The 21,503-nt window shown below is 40.5% G+C and overlaps 1 protein-coding gene across 4 annotated transcripts in view; it reads left to right on the forward strand.

Annotated features, from left to right (window-relative positions):
* The window catches only part of HECW1 (HECT, C2 and WW domain containing E3 ubiquitin protein ligase 1), a 269,154-nt gene that overhangs the window by 145,518 nt on the left and 102,133 nt on the right, over positions 1-21,503 (forward strand). For all 4 annotated transcript variants that reach the window (XM_021387592.1, XM_021387591.1, XM_021387593.1 and 1 more), the window contains one exon: positions 20,484-20,559. In XM_021387592.1, coding sequence (XP_021243267.1) covers positions 20,484-20,559 — 76 coding nt within the window. The remainder of the gene's footprint in view (positions 1-20,483; positions 20,560-21,503) is intronic.

Below are 21,503 nucleotides of genomic sequence, written 5' to 3' on the forward strand. Positions count from 1 at the left end.
AAAGATTTTCTTTAGTTATTAAGAAAACTCATTGGCTTTTATGGTCCTGATTCAGTAAAAGTGTGGAGCACATGCTGCAGTTCCACTGCTTTTACTGGAAAAGTTTAGGATTTTTCTTCCAGATTAGCAGTCTTTTGAAACAGGATCGAATAAGCGAGTGGAGTCACTTGAAACTGTGTTTGTATTAGGACACATTTCAGATATGTCAACAGCTGAAGTAACAAGTGATAAGCAGTGCAGTTCTCTGTGCCTTGTGGCTTTTTTCCTTCTATCTTGATATCTACTTTTTCAGCTAAGTGTGGTTCAAACTGCTGTTACCACCACTTTATGTTATCAAAGACTGACACCACTTGTGAGAGAGGTATGTGCTCAGATTTTATTACCTAACAAGAACAAATTGAGCAGAGGAGGAGCAAACAATAATATTATTTGTGAACATCAGCATTGTTTTCCTGAGCAGCAACCTCTAACACACAACATGAAAGTTTGTTCTTTTTTATTGTTCTGAGACAGGAGGAATATCTCTGCTTTCCAGCACATTTGTATATTTAAAATTTTGTATTCTTTCTAATTTCCTGATCTCTTCATATGATAGATGAGGCATAGTATAATGGATCACCACAGGGTTGAAATTTCAAACACAAGCACCAAATACAAGTTTAGGTTTGGTACCAAAAATCAGAAGTGATTCAAAAGACACAAGAAATGAGCCCCAAATACCCCATGGTACTTTTTCTGCACTAAATCACTTGCATATAGCATGAATATCTCCAAGGATTCTTCAGAGTATCAAAGACTGTGTGCCCATACAGACAAGACAGTTTAGGTGCCTGCCCTGTGCAGTGCACTGAAGCATAACATGAGTGATCAGAAGTGGAAGTTGCAGGAGCATTTACCTTGTGCCCATCCTTTAGTCCTCTTTTTACCAGTGCTAGCATCTTTCAGCACCTGGTAACTTTAAAATCTGTTATTTTGTACTTCATGTACTGCCACAGTCATAGCTGCAATGGATTTAAACAGGGAAGAGCTCCCTTAAGAGAGCTAATATCTGTTAAACTATTAAGCAAAATGATTATTTCATTTATTGAGCTTTTCCCTACGGTCTTGCTCTGAATGTGAGGTTGTGCAATCAGCGCAGAGCAGGGACAGAACAGAAGGCAGGGTTAAAGACACCACTTGCTCCTCTGCCATTAAATCATGGTCAACTTCTTGCCCTCTTGTGTACTCTAATTAAGCATCACTAATTGTAGAGCTTCTGAGCCATCCCTAGGTAACACTGGCCACAGCATACTCCTCACTTGGAAGATTGGTTGCACCAATTTTAGGCTTCTTGCTTCTCCCTGTTGCTCTTGTTTCCTTGCACGTTGTTTCAAAAAAAAAAAAAATCCACTTGGGTGAACTTCAACCTTAATGAGCATCTGATCCTGTATGAACCTCTAAATGTGGACCTAGAGTGGTTTAATTAGTTGACTTACAGCACAGCACAGAATTGAAATGAAGAAAATAAAAGCATGACAGTTGGGGAACTGGAATGATTTTATTTCAGCAGCATCAAGAAGATCATTACACAAGCCATTTATTTGTTAACGGGTTCAATACATGTCTGGTGTCTCCTAGCCACTTGCTTTCTAGTATCTCTTGTTATTGTCACATAATAGCCATAGTAATTGTCTGCACATCATATTACTTCCTTCTGCAGTTTAGTAAATTACGAAAAGATCAGTGACTATTCAGAGCAATGCACTAGTGTAATCATTTCTGTGCTGTTTTGCAGTCATAGTGATTTTCTCAATTCATGACATCCACATCTTGTAAACACAGTGTAAGACTGCTGACTTTGGTATGCCTTGATCTTTTAGAGTTTAAAATGAGGGAAAGAAGGAACAGGAATGCTACTGTTGGAGTATTCTCCAACATCCAACACCCAGGGCCGTGGAAGTTACAAGATTCCTGCAGTGCATGGGCATGAGATCCTCTAGGCCAATTTGGGTATGTCTGCAATACTCATTGATGAGGCATAGAACAGAAGGAGCCGGGTTTTGTTTTGCTGTGCCCCGTTATGTTTCCAGGACCACTTGTCCACATCATAACTTTACTGGCCATGATGTGTTTCAACGGTTTCCCATTCTAGGTGTGCACTGGATAGGCATGGGGACTAGCTGTTGGAAAAACTTCATGTTGCAAGTGGGGTTCTTGATGACTGGAAGTTGTCATAGCAGGGAAATAATTTTGGGTTCATCAGTTGCACTTAGGTGTGTATCACAAGGTAACACACTTTGGTGTGTAAAGGTGCAAGTCAAATCTGCACAAAAAAAAGTTCCATTCCAAAGAAGTTCCATTCAGTAATGTAGACAGACCTAGTGAGCAGTTTCTTAGGTCATGGTTTAGCATCCTGTTCAACAATTTGTTGCCATTTAGTAATTATGGATGTTCCTGATAGACATCCATCACTCTTTTTTTTAGTCTTGTTAAATTCTTAACACAGAAAGTGTCCATGCAGCAACAAATTTTGCTCTTTAATTAGGCCTTGCAAGGAAAAAAAATTTTGCTTTCCTCAATTTTGAATTTCCTGTTGTTCAATTTCATTGTCTTCTGTGTTCCAGGATTAGTGAAGATGGAGATTAGAACCTCCAATCTCTGTATCAGTTAGCACTGCTTAGAGTTTTAGTGTGTCTCCTTTTACTCAAGTTCTTCTAAGGTGCTTTTGAAATGTGTGTGTCAGGTGATGCGTGGTTTTGATGTGAGTCTCCTGTCATGCAGTTATTAATACAAAATGAGACTGTTCTGGAATGCATAAGCAAGCATTTTCAGGAACTCTGATATCCTCTGGTACTCATCAGTTGAGGAAGTCCTTTGCGGGTTTGTATAACAATATAAGATAGGATATTTTGAGTGTGGATAATAACAATGTGGTTTTGTGTGGAATTGCAACTGAGATAGCTTAGACTTTTCATGCAGGAACGGTGTTAAATAGCTAAGAAATCTCAAACAATGAGGTTGAAATACACTAATTGCTGTATGTATTGGACTCCATGACTCAGAAAGTAATCTCCAGTTCAGTGTTTCTGGGAGGGCAGCACATTTTCATCGTGATAAGAAATCTGTGTTCTGGTGGTCGCTGAAATCACAGAGACACATTTTCAAGAATAGTTCAGTTATTGCATGGATTCTAATTATTCAAATTATAATTTCATAATTATGTTCCATCTAGTGTCACCCTGCTTTGTTACTACTGCAAAGCTGCTGGTAGTGATCTCTGTTTCATTGCAAATGCATGTGTCAATATCTTTTCTCTCAGGTGTATGCAAAGAATTAATTTTTTCGAAAGGGTAAGAAGTTCTAAAATGAAAGTTGTTGTCATATCCCCTAATCTGCTGTTAATTCCTGTTAGCTGATGAGACAAAGCAGGGTACTTATGCATGAATCTTAGCCATGCTGAAGAACACAGGGCACAGGTTTCTGACTGATGTGTCTGTCCAGGTAAATTAGCACACTAAGCCACAGTCATTAGAGACTCATCTGCACTCTATACCTGTCTGCAGACTCTTGATGCATGGACAAAGCTTCCCTCTGCTCTGTGTTGCAGTCAAATGTGTAGCCTGTAAGTTTATGGATGTGAGGAAAATGTTTCAGGCATGCAAATGAGAAATAAACTGAATATATTAGTGGTGAAATTGCTGTGCAAAAGCAAAGTGTAAGTTTGCAAGGCTTCAGTGCACAGTTGAGAAGACTGAGAAATTCTTGGGAAGATGTTAGGTATTATGAAGTCTCTGAACATTCACAAATGAAACAGAAGTTTTAGCAGAGACGCATATTCCTGGGCTAAATGATGCTTTATTCCCTATGGCCAGCTGGAAAAGGGACAAAGGGAGGAAAAAAACGAAGTAGGGAAAAATGTTTTGAATGAGGGGATAACTTGTTGTATATAGTTGGAATTGTGGGGTAGTTGAGTACAAACAATGGGAAGGATGTGGGGTGCCTCAACCTGAATGGGCATAGAATACTGTGATAAGTTTCTAGAAGTAATTGTAACAACCACTCCTTGTTTTAGAAATACTATTAACATGCATGTAGTCTTTCTATAAATGAAGACGTTTATCTGCTTTTGGTGTGCAGATTGGGAAGGGGCTACCCTCTCTGCACCCGGCGTGTGCGCGGCACTGAATAAAACATACCTACTTTATAACTACTTTGTGGTTATAGAGTTTGATTCTGCAAGTCAGTTTTTTCTCATTTCCACACATCCATGTCATTCAGATCTGAACATAAGCCAAGGTATGAACTGAAGCTGAGGTGAGCAGCTGCTTGCTCAGTCTCTCACTCTGCAACTATCAGCAACTGGCATCTCCCTACTGTTGGAAATATCCAAATAATTGATCAGGACGGTATCTCTGATAAAAGCAGATTTTATTCGCAATTGCAATGGCGGGCGTCCTGCAAGCAGGCGCGCCGCAGAAAGCAGTGTTACATCTTTTATGCCCTATTACCCGACGCTTATCTTTTCCTCCCCTGGTTCCTCATTGGCTGAGTACTTCAGGTTCACAATCTTCCCGACGCTCAACTAAACATAAAGATACTGGTTGAACATAAATTGTTGCTAGCTAAGCATGTATATTGCTAATTAATTAACTTCTAACTCTTGCTTACTCAGCACCCGGTCATTATTTCTGGACACCTGTTGATTCTTGGATAAAGATAAGTGTGGAAGGAGGATAGAGGGAAGCATCCTGAGGCCTGCCTGTTGTATCCCTCCCCCAATCCTAGAGTGAGACAATTTGGCCTTGTGTGGAGGCCCTGGCTTCTTTGATATTTGATAAACCTGCTATTCTTTTGCTGAGGGCCTCTTAGCAAAACAGAATAACCTTACAATATGCTTTTAGTCTAAAATACAGAAGCTGTGGTCTTGGTACTTATTAATTACTTCATCTACTTACTAAGCATGCATCAATATCTAAAGGATAGTTGATGAAAACAATCAGAGACCCCCCTTTCAATGAAATAAAGAGAACCCCAGAAAGAATTATTAGTATCAATAAAGAGACCACGAAATAAAGTACGAATCTTGTTAGTTCTATATGCAGAAGCAACATTCAATTCCTACACTACCATGGCTCTTTGCAAGCTCTGGGAGGATTTATTTGCCTCAAAGGTGCAGCTAGACAAACAGCTAGACATACAGAGAGAAAGAAGTCATAAAACTTGCCAAATCAGATCTGAAGCCTGTGTTAACCCTTACTGAGGGCAGTCTTACAATGACATTTCATCTCTTCTGGAGGTGACAGATGTCATTAACTCTAGTTGTTGGAAATATCCAAATAATTTATCAGGACAGTATCTCTGATAAAAGTAGATTTTATTCGCAATTGCAGTGGCGTGCATCCTGCAAGCAGGAGCACACCTATGGACACAGTATGAGAGCTTTTGTACCTTGTTTCCCCCCCTTGCCTACCCCCTCTCCTGTTTCCCCATTGGCTGGGTACTCCAGGTTCACAATCTTATCAAAGCTTAACATTTGTTAATTACATTCTGACACTTGTTAATTCATGTGTTACCTTGTGCCAGTCAGTCACCATCCTGCTGTTTTCCAAGATGTCAGTACTCTTCTTATCGTGTTGATACTGTGATTTTCTCCAAAGCTTCTTCCATTCTGTCTGAAGGACACTTCCTCTGTTAAACAAAGAACACCGAGGGGGGGATGCCAGGCCTTCCCGATGCCTCTTTAGGTACTTCTTTGGGCATGTCATGACTTGTTCTCTGCTTCAATCAATCTCGTGCAGGATATTCTTGCAGTGTGTATGACAAAGTATAACATATATTTTCATGCTGACTATACATAAATTGTTGCTAGCTAGTTTTTAATAAAGGACCCAAATGGCAGCAGTGGCCATGAAATCAAGAAAATCCTTATCTTGTTCTAATGCAGAAACAACATTTGATTCCCACATAGTGAAGAATGGATTTTCAATGAGCAAGTATTTTCCAGCAGTCAGCGTAAAGGAGAAGAATATTATTGTAATTTCAAAATTGGTAACCTTCAGAAAAGTAACAAGTTCTTAGAATACATCCTGGAATAACCCACACCCTCAACCTGTATAAAATCAGCAGACATCACTGCAGAGATGAATGTAAGGTAAACCTGCACATGTCTTTAACTTGTGGATTTGTAGGTTGTTTTGAAGTTTGTGGCATAACTCACAGCTTGTTTCAGTGGAAATACTTCTAGCAGGTGACAGAAAGCTAAAAAGTTATTCAGCATCTCCAGCACACATTGGTGCCTGCAGATATCTGCCTCTCAAGTATAGTATGCACAAAGATGCTTGTGTGTGTACGTTCATTTGTACATGAATACGAGTCATGATTCCCATCTAGCTGCTTCTTATGGCCTCTCTGACATTTTCTGCTCTTACTTTACAGTTATCTATTTCCTGTTCAGCTTTTGTGATCAGCTTTTAAGTTAGTATTCTATATGAATCTTGAATAAATCTTTTGGGTTGTATCCTTAACTTCTCACAGACCTCAAGTGATACAAAAATATATCTGTAATGTTATATTAGTTATGATCTGATAGCTAAAAAAAGAAAGATGCATTACAAGTTGTATTTATCAGCAGGTAGACTTAAAGCTTCATGGTTATCTTTTAGGTTGGCATTTCCTGGTTTCTGAGAGCTCAACAGGTTAGTCAAGTTCCCTTCACATAGTTCTGATTTTAGAATACAGTTATATAATATTGCACTCCTAGCTAAATCATTTTTGCTGTAGCTATTGCTTGTATGAAAGATTAAGAGCAAAAGTAGCTCAAGTGGAGAAATCAGTGTAGGTCAGTATATTATATATCAGCATATACAAATGGGTTTTTTTAATAGAATTTTGAATCTTTGTTCATTTTTAATCCTTGTATCTCATGAGAAGCATTTTCCACTTACATTGAATATCTGTCTGGTTTTCCCAGCGAGCTGAGTTCTCAGACAGAGGTATTTCCATGCATATTGAAAGCATACAGTCCCTCCTTATTTAAAATTTCCCATTTAAAAGCATGGTTAAATTTTTACATCAGTAACGTCTTACGGAAAACAACTAGGTTGTTTCTATGCAGCTCCCTTTCTAATCTCAGGGATATGATTTCTATTTACACTGAGGCCCATTATAACCTTATGTCAATACAGTAGGACTTTATGCTGAATGTAAGTATAAGCCACATTAATTATACTGTATGCTGACATCCTTAGCAAAGGACCACCAGCTTCACTCATACTACCTTCCCAATCCTGGTCAACTGAGTTCACAAAATATAGACTATATTATTTCAGGTACCAACACATGAATGATCTTCCATTTAGCCAGTCGGAACTGTGTGATGCCTATGATTCTAGAAGTGAAATACATGAGGATTACCTACACCTGTTACCATCCAGCTGATTCAGCTGTGCAGAGATACAAGAGGCTAGTACTGGATATGTCTGGAGGTGCCACTAGTTGTAAGAAAACACTGCTTTCTTTAGCAGCCTATTTATTTCTCTTATTTTTCCCTAAAGGATCTAAGCTATCCTAGCCAGTAAGAAAGTCTGAAAATTGCTGCTGTCAGATTTGACTTCTAATATAGCTGTGCTGATCACTGTTGACCTTTTTTTGTTATTTTGGTTTGTTGTTTTTTTTGGTAATTCTTCTGAAAGAGGGGAAAGAGAGTTTTTGATGTGTAGAAGATCTGGAATTTTAGAAATTGCTTTGTTTCCTCATAGCACTCCCCATTACTCTTTCTTTTCCACTCTTCTGTAGAGCCTCACCTTTTCACTTGTCTCCTTTTGTCACTTTTCTTTCCTTTTCTGGTTCACTTCTGTCACAATTTTGCTGGCTGCTTCCCTCTTGAAGAGCTTCTGGATTAGGAGATCCGGGCTGCCTGAAAAGTATGCTGTGCCCTGGCCCTGACCACCTCTTAGGACCACTTGGCTGCCTCTCAGACAGCCAGCTGATAACAGGCACTGTGTAACCCTCAAAGTAGAGCAGACAAAGCTGCCAAGCATGTGAGATCATAGAATCATAGAATGGCCTGGGTTGGAAGAGACCTTAAAGATGATTCAGTTCCAGCCCCCCTGCCATGGGGTGGGTTGCCACCAACCAGATCAGGCTGTCCAGAGCACCGTCTAACCTGGCCTTGAATGTCTCCTGGTTTGCTGCAAGGGCAAGCTGGGGCTCAACATTAGGTTCATCTTTCAAGTCCATTGCTTTTGCTGCTGCTTCCCTACACTGTGCTGTGGATCTTCATGCTTTTTGCAGATGCCACAACTGAGAGGATGCTGAGTAATGCAAGTTTATTATTCAGCTGTGTCTACAGGAGTGAAGAACAGAGGAGAGAAGCTGCTAAGTTTTTGTCGCGTGATGTCCTTACTCTGTGCCATGAGTGATGCATCATTGCCAGGGTGGGCAGCACAGGCTGCTTCTGTGCTATGCAGTTCAGGGACATGTACTGCTGCAGCAGAAGGGCATGAAATAGTAATGCCATAAAGCCAGTGACTTTTACCACTTTTGGAAGGAAGGATATTGACACTGGATTCAATCATCATCTTTTGCGCTTTACTCTGGACTGGCAGCGCAGACTGCCCCACGATGGGAGGCAAAAGAACCATGTATCTTGTTCAATTCATTCAACTGCTCTAGTGGGCAGTATTTGGGAAGGTGGGAACCACATCTCATCCATATGAGTACTGCTCCTCCCTGCTGGATGGGGACTAGGACTATGGGTGTGGCTGTGTGTAGTGTGTGGTGTTGTGGTTTAACCTGGTGGGCTGCTCAGCACCATGCAGCTGCCTGCACACACACACATAGTCAGATTGGGAAAGAGAATTTGTGGGTTGAGGTAAGAATGACTTAATAAGAAAGAAAAAGAAGAAAAAAAATGAAAAAAAAAAAAAGGAAAAGGATGAGAATAAACAAAGCAAGCGATATACAGCGCTCACCACCCACCACACACCACCATCCAATCCCCAGCCTGTCCCCAAGCAGTGGCAGCCCCGTCAGCCACCTTCCCCCACTTTTATAGTTCAGCATGATGCTATATGGTATGGAATATCCCTTTGGCCAGTTTAGGACAGCTGTCCTGGTTCTGTCCCCTCCCAGCACCTTGTGCACCCCCAGTTCCTTTGCTGACAGGGCAGCATGAGAAGCTGAAACCCCCTTGGGTCTGTGTAAGGGAGCCAATTATTTCCATGCTAAATCACACATCACCACACCAGCTACTATGAAGAAAATTATGCCAGCAGAAACCAAGACAGGTACAAACCTTTGTGTTGCTTTGGTCTACAGGAGTAATTTCCCAAGATTGACTCAAGTGTTTGAGACAAATTCTGCACTGATCTCCATCAAAACTGACACATGCACCAAAAAAACACCTCTCTTGCTGTTAAGATGTGATTTACTTATTAACATCTACAATAATTATATCATTATACATACAGTAGCTAATGATTTCTTTGCAGTGACAGCACTCCTGCATTTAGCTGACATCCCTTTCCCCCTTGTGTCATATTTAATCATTTTACATTCAGAAGTCTTTTGCATCCAGTATGCAGCAAATCCTTCATGAAGCTGTCATACCCAAATTGCTGTATTTGACTCAGCTGTTATCAGAGGTTGGAATTTGTATATGTTGCTTCCTCCAAACGTCTTTGCCATAATATCCCACAACGGTCATTTTCCAGATGAGTTTGGCCCCTGTTTGCTTTATCTTTCAGATTAGTCATTGCCATTATGTATGAGGAGTAACAGAGATCGAGCTGGATTTTTGCAGTCTTAAGAAGAGGAGTCTTAGGTGGGATATTAGTGGTGCCTTTAACCACACAAAGGGAAGCTGTAGGGATGAAGGAGGCACGCTTTTCCCATAGAGCATGGTGAAAACACAGCAGGCAATAGGCACAAATTGCAACAAGGGAAATTCCGATTAGACTTCAGGAGTACTTTTTCTTCCTTGTGAGAGTAGTCATACATTAGGACAGGTTCTCTAGGGAACTTGTAGGATCTCCTTCCTTGGAGACAGACCAAAACTGGACAGGGCCCTGACTAACTTTATCTAGAGTGGTCCTGATTTTAACTGAAGGGCTGGACGAGGTGACTTCAGGAAATCCCTTCCAACATCGGTTAATCTGTGACAGTTTGATTACAATTAATATTCCCACAAGCACACTTCACTGCAGAAAGTGTTGACTTTTTAAAGCTTGCTGCTATACAAAACAGCAAACTAAGAAAAACAAAACAGTGGCTGCTCAGCTGCAGTAACCAAATACGAAAAGGAAGGCAATTAGAAAAGAGAAGACCATGGGTTTACTGAAACAGTATAGGCGCTTTCCACTGGGTCAGATATGTCACCCGAAAGATACACAGAAGAAACACTGAGCTTGAATGAGGCTACATTAAGTAAGAAACTTTAGATACTGTAAAAGAATGAGATTATTTTTTTTTCTTTTAAGCTTTATCCTTTCTGTGCCATCATGACTTAAAAAATGCTCTGTGGGGTGCAAATGTTTTATTAGTAATTCAGCAAGATTGAGGGACATTTGAAGTAGCAAAGGTACTTCTCTTTTTATCAAATCAGACAATAAATCTCTGCAGTTGCTTATATTTTGCCTAGAGTAGCATCCAAGGCTGAAAGTAAAAATCTGTAATTCACTTATCAAAATAATGGTATTCACAGTGAATTGCTATTTGGGGCATTCATTGAGAAGAATGGGCATTGTCCACTGCATTGCTGCTTTTTTGTGGCTCAAAGGATGATTGACCAGAATTCCCCGTCCAGACTCCTTGGCAGCAAAACCTAATGTATTGAGCCTTTCCTCAAATACAGCTCAGCTAAATGATCGGGGTGTCTCCCACACGTGTGAGCATTACTCTACTATGTACTTGTCCCAGCCAAACTGCATTAGAAGAGTGAGGAGTTTCTAAAGCCTCTAATAAGGCTTGCCTTGAAGCACAAACTGCACTCTAGCGTAGTTTCCTGCCTTGCAAAGACATCATGGATGCATTGCATTTTAGGGTATTTCCACTGTATATGCCCTACATTTTCATCACCCTCCTTGTTCCTTAGTTCAAAAAGAAAAGACATTAGTGACAACTTTTTTAGTTCTCAGTACAAATAGAAGACTTTCATGAGAAGTTTACAGTTAGAGTAAATGGGCAAATTTTCTGCAGAATTACAGGATCCCAACAGTGCCTACTGGCCTTGTCTTGCTTATCAATAATGAAGCTCCCAGTTATTTAGTGTTGCAGAGGCTTGCTTAGCTGTTCCTCAGAGGATGATACATAAAAACAGTTCTTTGCTGTGAGTGCTTAAGCACATTAATACTCTGCGTACAGACCTGTTAAGTTTACAGGTGTGTTTCTGTTGTGCATTAGGCAGCTGCTTGCTGTTAATCTGATCTTAAACTCAGATTTTCTTTGGTTTTTTTTTGTTTGTTTTTGTTGTTGTTTTGTTTTGTATTGTTTTTGGATAATGGTAGCTCTGGGGAGCACCAAGTTGTTTAGCAACTGCAAGGAACCTTCTTCCCATCTAACCAGGCTGAGGCAAGGACAGTGGGAAAGAACACTTTGCTTCTGTCATCAAGGTGTAAACTACTGACATCCTTTGGACTGCTGTAAACTTGCTGAGAGACTTATTAGTGCCTAAAGGCCCTCTGGTGTCAAATAGCACTCAGACCCAAAATGAATACTTGGTGAGAAATGCTGCAGAAAGCTCATCCTGAGAAGTTTACTACATATCATGAAAAAATTACTGTCTCTTAGATGTAATCCAGCATTCAACGCAGAAATAACAGATCAAACCCTATCTCACATGCTCATACAACTGTTCAAGTATCTGAAAATCTAAGAATTTATTTAAATGAAATTTCAAAGAGTATAGGAAGATCAGAGTCTCTAATCAAAGTTTTTCCTCTGCTGCCAAAGGATAGCTGATGTTTTTTAGGCAGAACTGTTGAAACAATGAAAAAGCTGAATCTAATAAAATTTAGGAAGAAAAAGACAATGGACTCTGTGAAAGGTACTGATTTGTTGCCTCAGTCCTCTATTTTGTTTTAAAATCCTCTTCTAGCTTTTTGTTATGTTAAAACAGTGTTCTACCCACATAGTGAGTATGAAGTATCTTCATGCCAGCTTGGAGACCTGACATTGACTGTCCTTTTGGCATAAACCTGTTGATAATTGCCTTCTAGAGGACTTTACATTAGTACTGATAGTACTAAACAGCAACTTTGTCCTGTAACTTAGTTTAACTTCCAGGGTTCATTATCTAGAATCCGCTGAAAGAATCTGTAGCACTTTCAGTGAAAAAAAAAATGTTTACCGGCTTGCTTGCTAGCTTCTTTAGAGGCTTCCAGGAGAGAAGCTTTTCAAATGAAAAACTTCTGTCTCTTGGAAATAAAAGAAGTAATCAGCAAGCACTGCTGCAAGCTGGGACAAGAGCCATCTGCTTTCAGAAGGCAATTGCTGTATTTTCAGAAAATCAATTTCTCCCCTTAATTAGGGAACAGCATTGATAAAGCATTACGTTACAAGGCTAGAACAGTACTGACCACAACAGAGAGGGAAGGCTATGCATGTGTGTGGTCATAGTCCTTTGGGGACACAAGCCAACAGCAGAGAAGCCAGCAGGGAGTTACACTCTGCTAATAGAGAAACTGGCTGCATGTGATTTTCAGTCACCTGATAGAAAAATTCTATGGTATGGCCAGCACAGTTGCTTAATGAGCTAATAGGATAAGTGGAATACATTGCATTCAAGAGCTGGATAATTCTGTTAACAGAGTGAGGGTTGTAACTGAAGCACTGCCACTAATTAGGGCTAGATTTTCAAAGTAGTGCCTGGGATTATAGTCATAATTCTGTCACTGACAGTAATGGAGCTCAGATCTCCATTTGCTCCTCCCACAGCTCACCCCTTACATTGCAGTGTATCCCCTGTACCCAAGAGGTAGTAGAAGTTGAGTGACAGAGGGAAAAAAAGTACTTATTCACTTTGTGTTTAATTAGTCAAGTTTTCTTCCAAAACCAATCCCAGTCAGTGTTGGGAGAAAATAGGAATATTCACCCAGATCTATTGAGGACACTTCCCATTATGGAGAGGATGGTAAAATGTGAAGCATGAATGTGGGACATTGCCTCATATACATTTACTGTGGAAAGACACATCACACTTAGAGATTGTCCAATTGTTCAGCGAAATCAAGAGGGCAACAATAAAAGCCAACAGACCTATGTTATGAGAAAGTGATTTTTCAAGAAACTCTTCTTAGCACCTGTGCCATGTACACACTCATTTGTTAAATAATAGCTCACAGCTGATTTAAACTGACATCAGCAAAGCAGCGCAGATTGGAAACTGGTACTCTGGTCTTCCATCTCTCTGGGGGATTCTGGACCTGTTTTACATCTCAGATGAACTGAAAAATGCAAACAGATGGAAGAAGGCAGAACAAAGCATCAGCTTCTTTTCCTTATGACCATTGAATTCAGGCCGTTACTCTTGCTTATTTTATTTTAAATCTGAAGGCAAATTTAGTGCTTTTGAAAAGCAGAGAGCAGAGAACTGGAGCTTGAGGCAAGGAGAGGACAAGCAGTTACTGGTCAGCCCTGTCTTTTCACCCAGCTCTGCAACACCATGTCCTTTGCACAGAAGGACACACAGAATCCTTAGAGTTGGAAGGGAACTCTGAAGGTCATCTAGTTCAGCTCCTCTGCAATGAACAGGGACACCACATCTAGATCTAGCACTATTTCTTTTTTCTCCTGCTGATGAATAGCTGCAAACTGAGTTGAGGCTATTTTTCACTTGTGATTTGAATCAAGCACAGGTCACCAGCTTCTCTTCTTTGCATGGCTCTTATCTGCTGCCTTTGATTGTCAGAACTGGTGCGTGAAACAGAAGATATTTTGCTGCTTCACTTTCACGGTTCCTAGATTTCTTTCTCGGTAGATTTCCATCTTCCATAAAGATTGAATAGTGCTGAATTCTACTTATGGGAAAAGAGAATTTGTTTGGCTTTGTTGAATTTGCTTGTCTATATGGTTACAGGGTCCCAAAATGCCCTTCTGGAGGGTAAAGTGTGTTAGAAAAATGGTAAGACTAAGGCATAACTGTGCTTTTCTGTGCTGTATTGTTGGAAAAGGACTATTTGCTTATATTTGCTATCTGTGCATGTCTAGATGTGGTAGAAGCATGTAATAAAATCATATTCTGTTTCACATCATCAGGACTTTTAAAATAATTAAGTTGGGCTGCACAATATACAAACAAACAAAGGCTAACTTAGAGAGTAGTGTAGAGCATGTTTTACCAGCATGTTGCACTGTTACAGGTCATTCTGCTGCCTAAATGGAGATTTCTCCTGCAACACCAGACAAACATGTTTACAGCTTCTTCCAGACCTGCAAGCTCATTGCACTCTTACCCAAAAATATTTTCCTTGTCATAGAGGGAAACTGAATAGAAGTTCCTGAGGTGTGCCCTGGAGCCACTTTACTTTCAGGAGCAAGAGTGTTGTACTTGTTACTGCTCCGTATATCCAAATAGACTAGTGAAGGTATTTTAGGAGATATTTTTAATTAGCTGTCAGAGTTTTGGTTTCTTAGCTTCTGGTTAGACAATTTTTTAGTGATGCACTTGGAGTTTTGACTCAGTAACAGCTGATGAACTGTCATAATGTAGGATTTCTAAAGTTGTTTGTTCTTTTTTTTTTCCATAACACATACCATGGCTAAATGAAGGGATTTTCAAGGACTCTGTTTGGCAGTTTGAAGCCTGCCTCCTTTCTCATTCAGGGTCACATAACTTCCCTCCAGCATTTGCAGGAACTACTCACATGGAAAAGTGATGCTAGGAACACACTATATTATTTTTAGCTTTCAGTCATCTCGTTCTGTCTTCTATTTTATCTCCACTCAGAGAATGAAAAGCACTATGAAATGTGGACTTTTTCCTGAGTTCAGCAAGTCACGAGAGGCTTTGACCTGGCCTCGAGTACTTCTGCACCTTTTGCAGATAGCTGTGGCATACTCCGGAGGTTGCCTTTTGCCTATGCTTCAGTGGCTGGGAAGCTCTGTACTGGGCTGGAAGAAATTTTTTCAGGGTATGTTTAATGGAGAATATTTTAAAGGAAGCACTGATGCTTCTTTTCCTGCTTGAGTGCACACACTCATGAAAATACCAGTGATTCTCATCACAAGCAAGGAAAGTAGGAGGAGATTTGAATCTGGATTGGGAAACCTTCTGTCTTCTGAGAGATTCAGGTAGCCTTGAAGCTGCAACTCAGATTCCATCTCTGCATGTCTAGATATGACAGAAGCATGTAATAAAAGAGTATTAATCAGGTTTCACATCAAGACTTTTAAAATAATTAGACTGGGCTGCACAGAGTGCAAACATTACACTATAAACAACAACATACTAATTCAGACTGAGCTCTCACTTCAAGGGCATAAAAAAGCCAAAGTTATGGGGAACAATTACATTTGTTCCTTTTCATACCAAGGACTTCAGTCTGTAAGATGTCAGGATGAATGTCATTCTGTCAGCTAACTGTGCTTTAAGTGGCAGCTGAGAAGATAAGAGCTTTTTTTTAACCTCCTGGTGACAAAATTCGAAGTTTACCTACAGTGACAAAGCTCCCAATGAAATTTTATTGGAGCTGCTAAAATTAGACTGAGTTACTTTCATGATAAATGATAAGAAGAAGGAATAAGATCCATTCACTTTCTCATCCCAGGCATCAAAACTCTACAGATAACAGTCTGTGTGGTTGTTGGTGATGGGTAGTGAGCATGTTCATTCCCTGCTTTACCTTACTTATCCTGTGCATAATGCCCGTAAGCCTTTTCTCCCTACCAAGGAGAATCTGATACTTCATCAGAAAATGATGACTCTGAACTGAAGCCAATAGCTTTTTTTTTTTTTTCCCCAAAAAAACATTTGATTTACATTGGAAGACTTTACTTTTCACATTGTTTCAAGGTTACTGAGATTTTTGGTTTGGTCCTGGAAACTTACCTTCAGCTGGACAGTGGGTCAAACATAATGACCTTGGCTGTCACAAAGCTCAGGGAGAACTCTTATATGCTCTGCTTCCCTTACACAGCAAGCAAAATAATGTCGTGCTATTGGTATAACTTTTATTCCTCCCCCACTGGTTGTCTTAACTCCTTGAAATGTCAATATTAAAGTAAAACCACTTTCACAGCATTTGTAACACCCTTCCCTGGGTATGTCCGTGCATAAACGTTTCTTTTCTTTTGAGAAAGGATGTGAAGCTGCTCTTGAGCCCACTTGGGCACATGCCAAGCCTCTGGGACCTGTGTCTGAGGTGAGAAGGTGTAGTGTACATGAGCAGAACAGGCCACAGAGCTGAGGCTTTTAGCTGGGACTCTGGGGAAGAGGGACATCGATTTGGGCTGATAGAGCTATGCAGAATGGTAACTGGGAGAGCTGAGGGGCACGTAGGAAATGCTGTATCTAGGTGTCTTGGTTTGAAAAAGCTTTGTTTGTATGCCTAAATCTTTAACGGTGCATCCATTCATTTGCATTGTGCCTCTCTCCCCTGCAGCCTTAATGGTGTGCATTCCCTTTGCTGGCTAAGCTTCAAAAAATCATTGTGGCATTTTCAAAATTACTAAGGCTAAGTGCTAGGCATTATCAAAATGACAGTGTCATTGCCTCTCGGAGGGCTCTGCTTGGATAAACTACAGAGTTCACACTTTGGTTACACAGTAGTGCCAGTGTTCAGCCTTGCTTTCGCATTGCAGCTTCACACTGTGTGCCTGGCTCAGCCCTGGAAGCCCAGGGGTGGCTCTGCATGCACAGCTCCTCATGTCCAGACAGGCTCGTGAGGCTGCTTGCACTGCTTTTATGGAAATGTCCAACTTTCTGACATCTAGAAAGAGTTCTTCAAGGATTCATGAGTTATCTTTTGCTTCTGTGAAAATAGGAGCTGGGAGAGCTGAGGCTGTTCAGCTTGGAGAATAAAAGGCTCTGGAGAGACCTTTCAGTATCTAAAAGGGGTCTATAAGAAAGAAGGGGAGAGACTCTAGGAGGGTCTGTTGTGAAAGGACAAGGGGAAATGATTTCAAACTAAAAAAGAGATTCAGATTGGATATAAGGGAAAAGATTTTTACTGCGAGGGTGGTGAGGCACTGGAACCGGTTAGCTGGAGATATGGTGGATGCCAAGTCCCTGGAGACACTCAAGGTCAGGCTGGACGGGGTTCTGAGAAACCTAATCTGGCTGTAGATGTCCATGTTCATTGTCAGAGAGTTGGACTAGGTGATCTTTAAGGGTCCCTTCCAACTCAAATGATTCTATGATTCTATGAGAGGGAAATACTTCTTTACAGAATCACTGTTTGTCCTCATTGATTTTTTCTTTAAATTAGGAGTTAACACAAAGCATTACGTAAACTTTCATCCAGAGCAAACATTACAGCTGTGTTTGTAGTACCTAAATAACTGTAGGAAAGAATCCCAGGCTTTTTTTTTTTTTTTTTTTTTAGTAGTTAGGAATAGAGATGTACTTATGAAGGATGAACTGCTAGAATTAAGCAGTATTTACTGCTTTTTGTTCATGGCTGTGGGGTGGCCCTGCTCAAGGGAAGGAAATGGACGGCTTGTAGGCTTGGGGAGCCTCAAGGCATACCCTGGGGAGGAAGCTCTGGGCATTTCCCAGAACCCCAAGCAGCTCATCCACCTGCTCACACCTCACACAGGTGGAATCTCTGCCACTCTCCCCCGGCAACTGTAGGCTCAGGCACTCCCTGCAGCCTGAGACCTGAACTGCTAGGGGTTCAGGAATTTATCTCCCACACACTCCAGGAACCTCTGGGACTGGTCCCTTTCAGAAATGGAGAAATCACACAAGAGCTATTTTCCACTGAAAGCCAGAAGGCTTATGTATTACCAGTCAGGTAATTTGCTCTGCCAAGAAGGAGCTGGGGGTCATGGTGGACTATAGGTTGGCCATGGGCAAGCAGCATGCTCTTGTGGCCAAGAAAGCCAATGGTATCCTGCAGTGCATTAAAAAGAGCATGGCCAGCAGATCAAGGGAGGTGATCCTCCCCCTTTACTCTGCCCTGGTGAGGCCACATTTAGAATACTGTGTCCAGTTCTGGGCTCCCCTGTTCAAAAAAGACAGGGATCTCCTGGAAGGAGTCCAGCAAGGGGCCACAAAGATGATTCAGGGCCTGGAGCATCTCCCGTATGAGGAAAGGCTGAGTAATTTGAGTCTGTACAGCCTGGGGAAAAGAAGACTGAGGGGGTATCAAACTAATGTTTATAAACATCTAAAGGCAAATGGATGAGGCCAGGCTCTTCTCAGTGCTGCATAGCAACAGGGCAAGGAGTAATGGTCTAAAACTCAAACACAGAAAGTTCCATGCAAACATGCAGAAGAACTTCTTTACAGTAAGGGTGATGGAGCACTGGAACAGGTTGCCCAGAGAGGTTGTGGAGTCTCCTTCTATGGAGATATTAAAGTCCCGGCTGGATGCCTACCTGTGTGATCTATTGTAGGGTACACGCTTTATAAGAGTGGTTGTACTCGATGATCTCTTGAGGTACCTTCCACCCCCTGCAATTCTGTGATTCTGTAATTTAAAAATCTTACTCCAGTACACAAAACTGCCATGTCTATAGAGTAAAACAGCAGAAGGACTTTCCAGCTCCTGGCTGCAGACATGGGCCTCAACTTAATTCTAGCTTATTGGTGGACTCGTGTTGTCCTGATTCAATTTTACTAACATTGGACCCTTAATAGCAATGCATTTTTAATTTTTGAATACGCTAGCATTTGCAGGACACCATCAGTTCCACCCCAGTCTGTTCAAAACATAGACCATTAAACTATTCATACCAACTTGTGGCTAATCTAAGAATATTTAAAGGCTGGGAAAAAAAAGTTCATGGTTTGCAAATATGCACATATCTAGGTCCATTGGCTCTGGCACTCTCCTGGAAAAAAATTGTGCAAAGACCGTAAGTAGTAAGTATTAAAGGATAATGTGTAATAAGTTTCAGCCAATGAAGTAGTATGAAAAATACATCTTGACAAGGAAATGTCATTGCTTCTTGGTAGAGTTACAACTTTGGCCAGTAAAGGTTATGGAGTTCTTACCGCAAAATTTTCAGTGTCACATATAATGCTGATATAAATTTGTATCTTTCAAGAAGTCAGTGGTAGCTTTAATAAATAGATTGAAACCTACTTACCTGAGAATTCCAGAGCTCTAATTGCAACCAATTAACTGATGATCCTCGTGATCCATGCCATGGTGGAATTTGCTTATAGTGTGGCTCTACTCAGTACTCACTTCCTAATTTAAATTGTCTATAAGAAACAAATTGATTATGGCAAAAAGTCAGAGCCCATTTTTTAATTGGTGACTGAATTCACTCTGTACATTTACAGTGTGTGCCTCAGTTGTGTCTTGACCTGTCAGCTGTGCCCATTGTTCATCCCTGAGAGTGGGCTGCTGTGCCCCTTCCTCTGTTTTGAACTTCTGGGAGGAGGCAAATAAGAGTTTATTTTCTAAGCTAAGCTTGAATACACAATATTTAATATACTGAGCAATGAGTCACAGTTGAGTGGGACTTCGGTTACTGTTTTCTGGCAGAAATTGGAACTTCACTGCATAAATGCTCTTTTTCTTTTTTGCCTGCAAGCTGGGTGAGGAGCTGTGACTTTCTAGGAGCAGAGCAGGCCTTGATTTGGCTCTAGATTCAGTGGGAGGTAATGATAGTAGCAGCACTGCCCTGCTGAACTCAGAGCCTGACTCACAGAGTCATTTCTTCCACTCTTTTCAGGGAAGCAGCAAAGAAAACTCTGTCCTCCAGCTGATGCATGTTCTTATTTATGCCTTATATGCCTAGATGAAGGTGTTTTTGCTTCCCAGCTTTGATCACAGCCAGAAGGCAACCTGGGTCTTAATTTATATAACTGCAACCTAACATTAAAACTCAGTCTGTGGACCTAGCCCATATGTTTTAAGTGAGTTCAAAAAGTCACCTAATGATTTATGTTATTTTTTTCAGTTTCACTCTCAGTACTTACTATTATAATATACAGGTTGCACAGGGTAGTATAAGCTCTCAGAGAAATGTGTGCAATAAACTGTCGGGAAAAAGATTTTTCACTCTATCAATATTATGTTAGAAAGACAGATGTTGCTAATAGAGGCGAGAGCTCCTTATGCACTGCTTCTATCTCATTTAATAAATAGTCCTTTTGGGGATGAGGAACTACTATATTAAAATTACAGTGATATTTTTGTATCATCGTGTTTTAGTGAAATGCATCCAGAAAGGTCTGACTTAGGCCACTAGCGGTTAAATCATTACCCAGATGAAAACGTTTTAATTAATGGTTGTCTAATTGATTCTTGGTTACCTTGTAAAAAGGTCAGTTACTAAGCAGTTTATATGTTCAAGAGATACTCCTCTAATCTTTGTTCTTCTTCCAGCAGATTTTTAAAAGCATCACCAATGAAGATTCAGTCCAAGGACAGGGAAATCGGAGACTGATAAGTTTTTCATTGTCAGGTAAGGTACTGTTAGTGTGAAATTTTTTAGCCCAGAGAGTGGGAAACTGAATTAAGAAAATGTTGTTCTTTCTGTCAAAGTAAAATTATTGCTATTCCTTTATCTCTTATGCTAGCTGGTAAAACGCAGATCAAATCCAGGTCTTTCAGATGCATATTGAATTAATTGATTTGTTTCTGTATGCACCACTGTTGCAGCAATAACTTGTCTGTTGTCATGAGTTCTTTCAGCTCATGTAGACTTCGCCTTACATGTTGGTCCTTAAATACTGGTATACTGTCACCCTCAGTGTCATTACTTAAAATGTACGTTTCAAAATTATGTGGTTTGTGTGTTTTCATCATTGCAACTAAATGTGAGAATGTTAGTCTTTGATTAGAGATCATCGCATTATATGTTACACCAATACAAAGCCCAAAACAGGTTGTCATAGAATCATAGAATGGTTTGGCTTGGAAGGGACCTTTAAGACCATCTAGTTCCAACTCCCCTGCCATAGGCAGGGACACATCCCACTAGACCAGGTTGCTCAAAGCCTGTCAGTGTCAATGGTTTATGGGCTGATTCGGCTTGGTTCCATGACTAACGGGGCAGGGGGAACCACAGACCCACACTCCGGGAGAAGGAGAAGGGGGAAAAGGGGAAAAAAGGTCTGGAAGATGGGCCTAAAACCAAAACAGCAGCAAAGATCTGAGGAGGAAAGTTAAATTACTAAATATGATATCGAAATGCAAGAAAACACAATATAATACAATATAATTGGAATTGAAGCTAATAAATCAAATAAAATGAGAGTGTGTCCAAAAACCAAAGGCCTTATTCTAAAACTGAAGGCAAGAAGGCTAGGGGAAAAGGAGAAGAGAAGAGAAGAGAAGAGAAGAGAAGAGAAGAGAAGAGAAGAGAAGAGAAGAGAAGAGAAGAGAAGAGAAGAGAAGAGAAGAGAA

This window comes from Numida meleagris, chromosome 2 (assembly GCF_002078875.1).
Source record: "Numida meleagris isolate 19003 breed g44 Domestic line chromosome 2, NumMel1.0, whole genome shotgun sequence".
NCBI classification, from domain to species: domain Eukaryota; kingdom Metazoa; phylum Chordata; class Aves; order Galliformes; family Numididae; genus Numida; species Numida meleagris.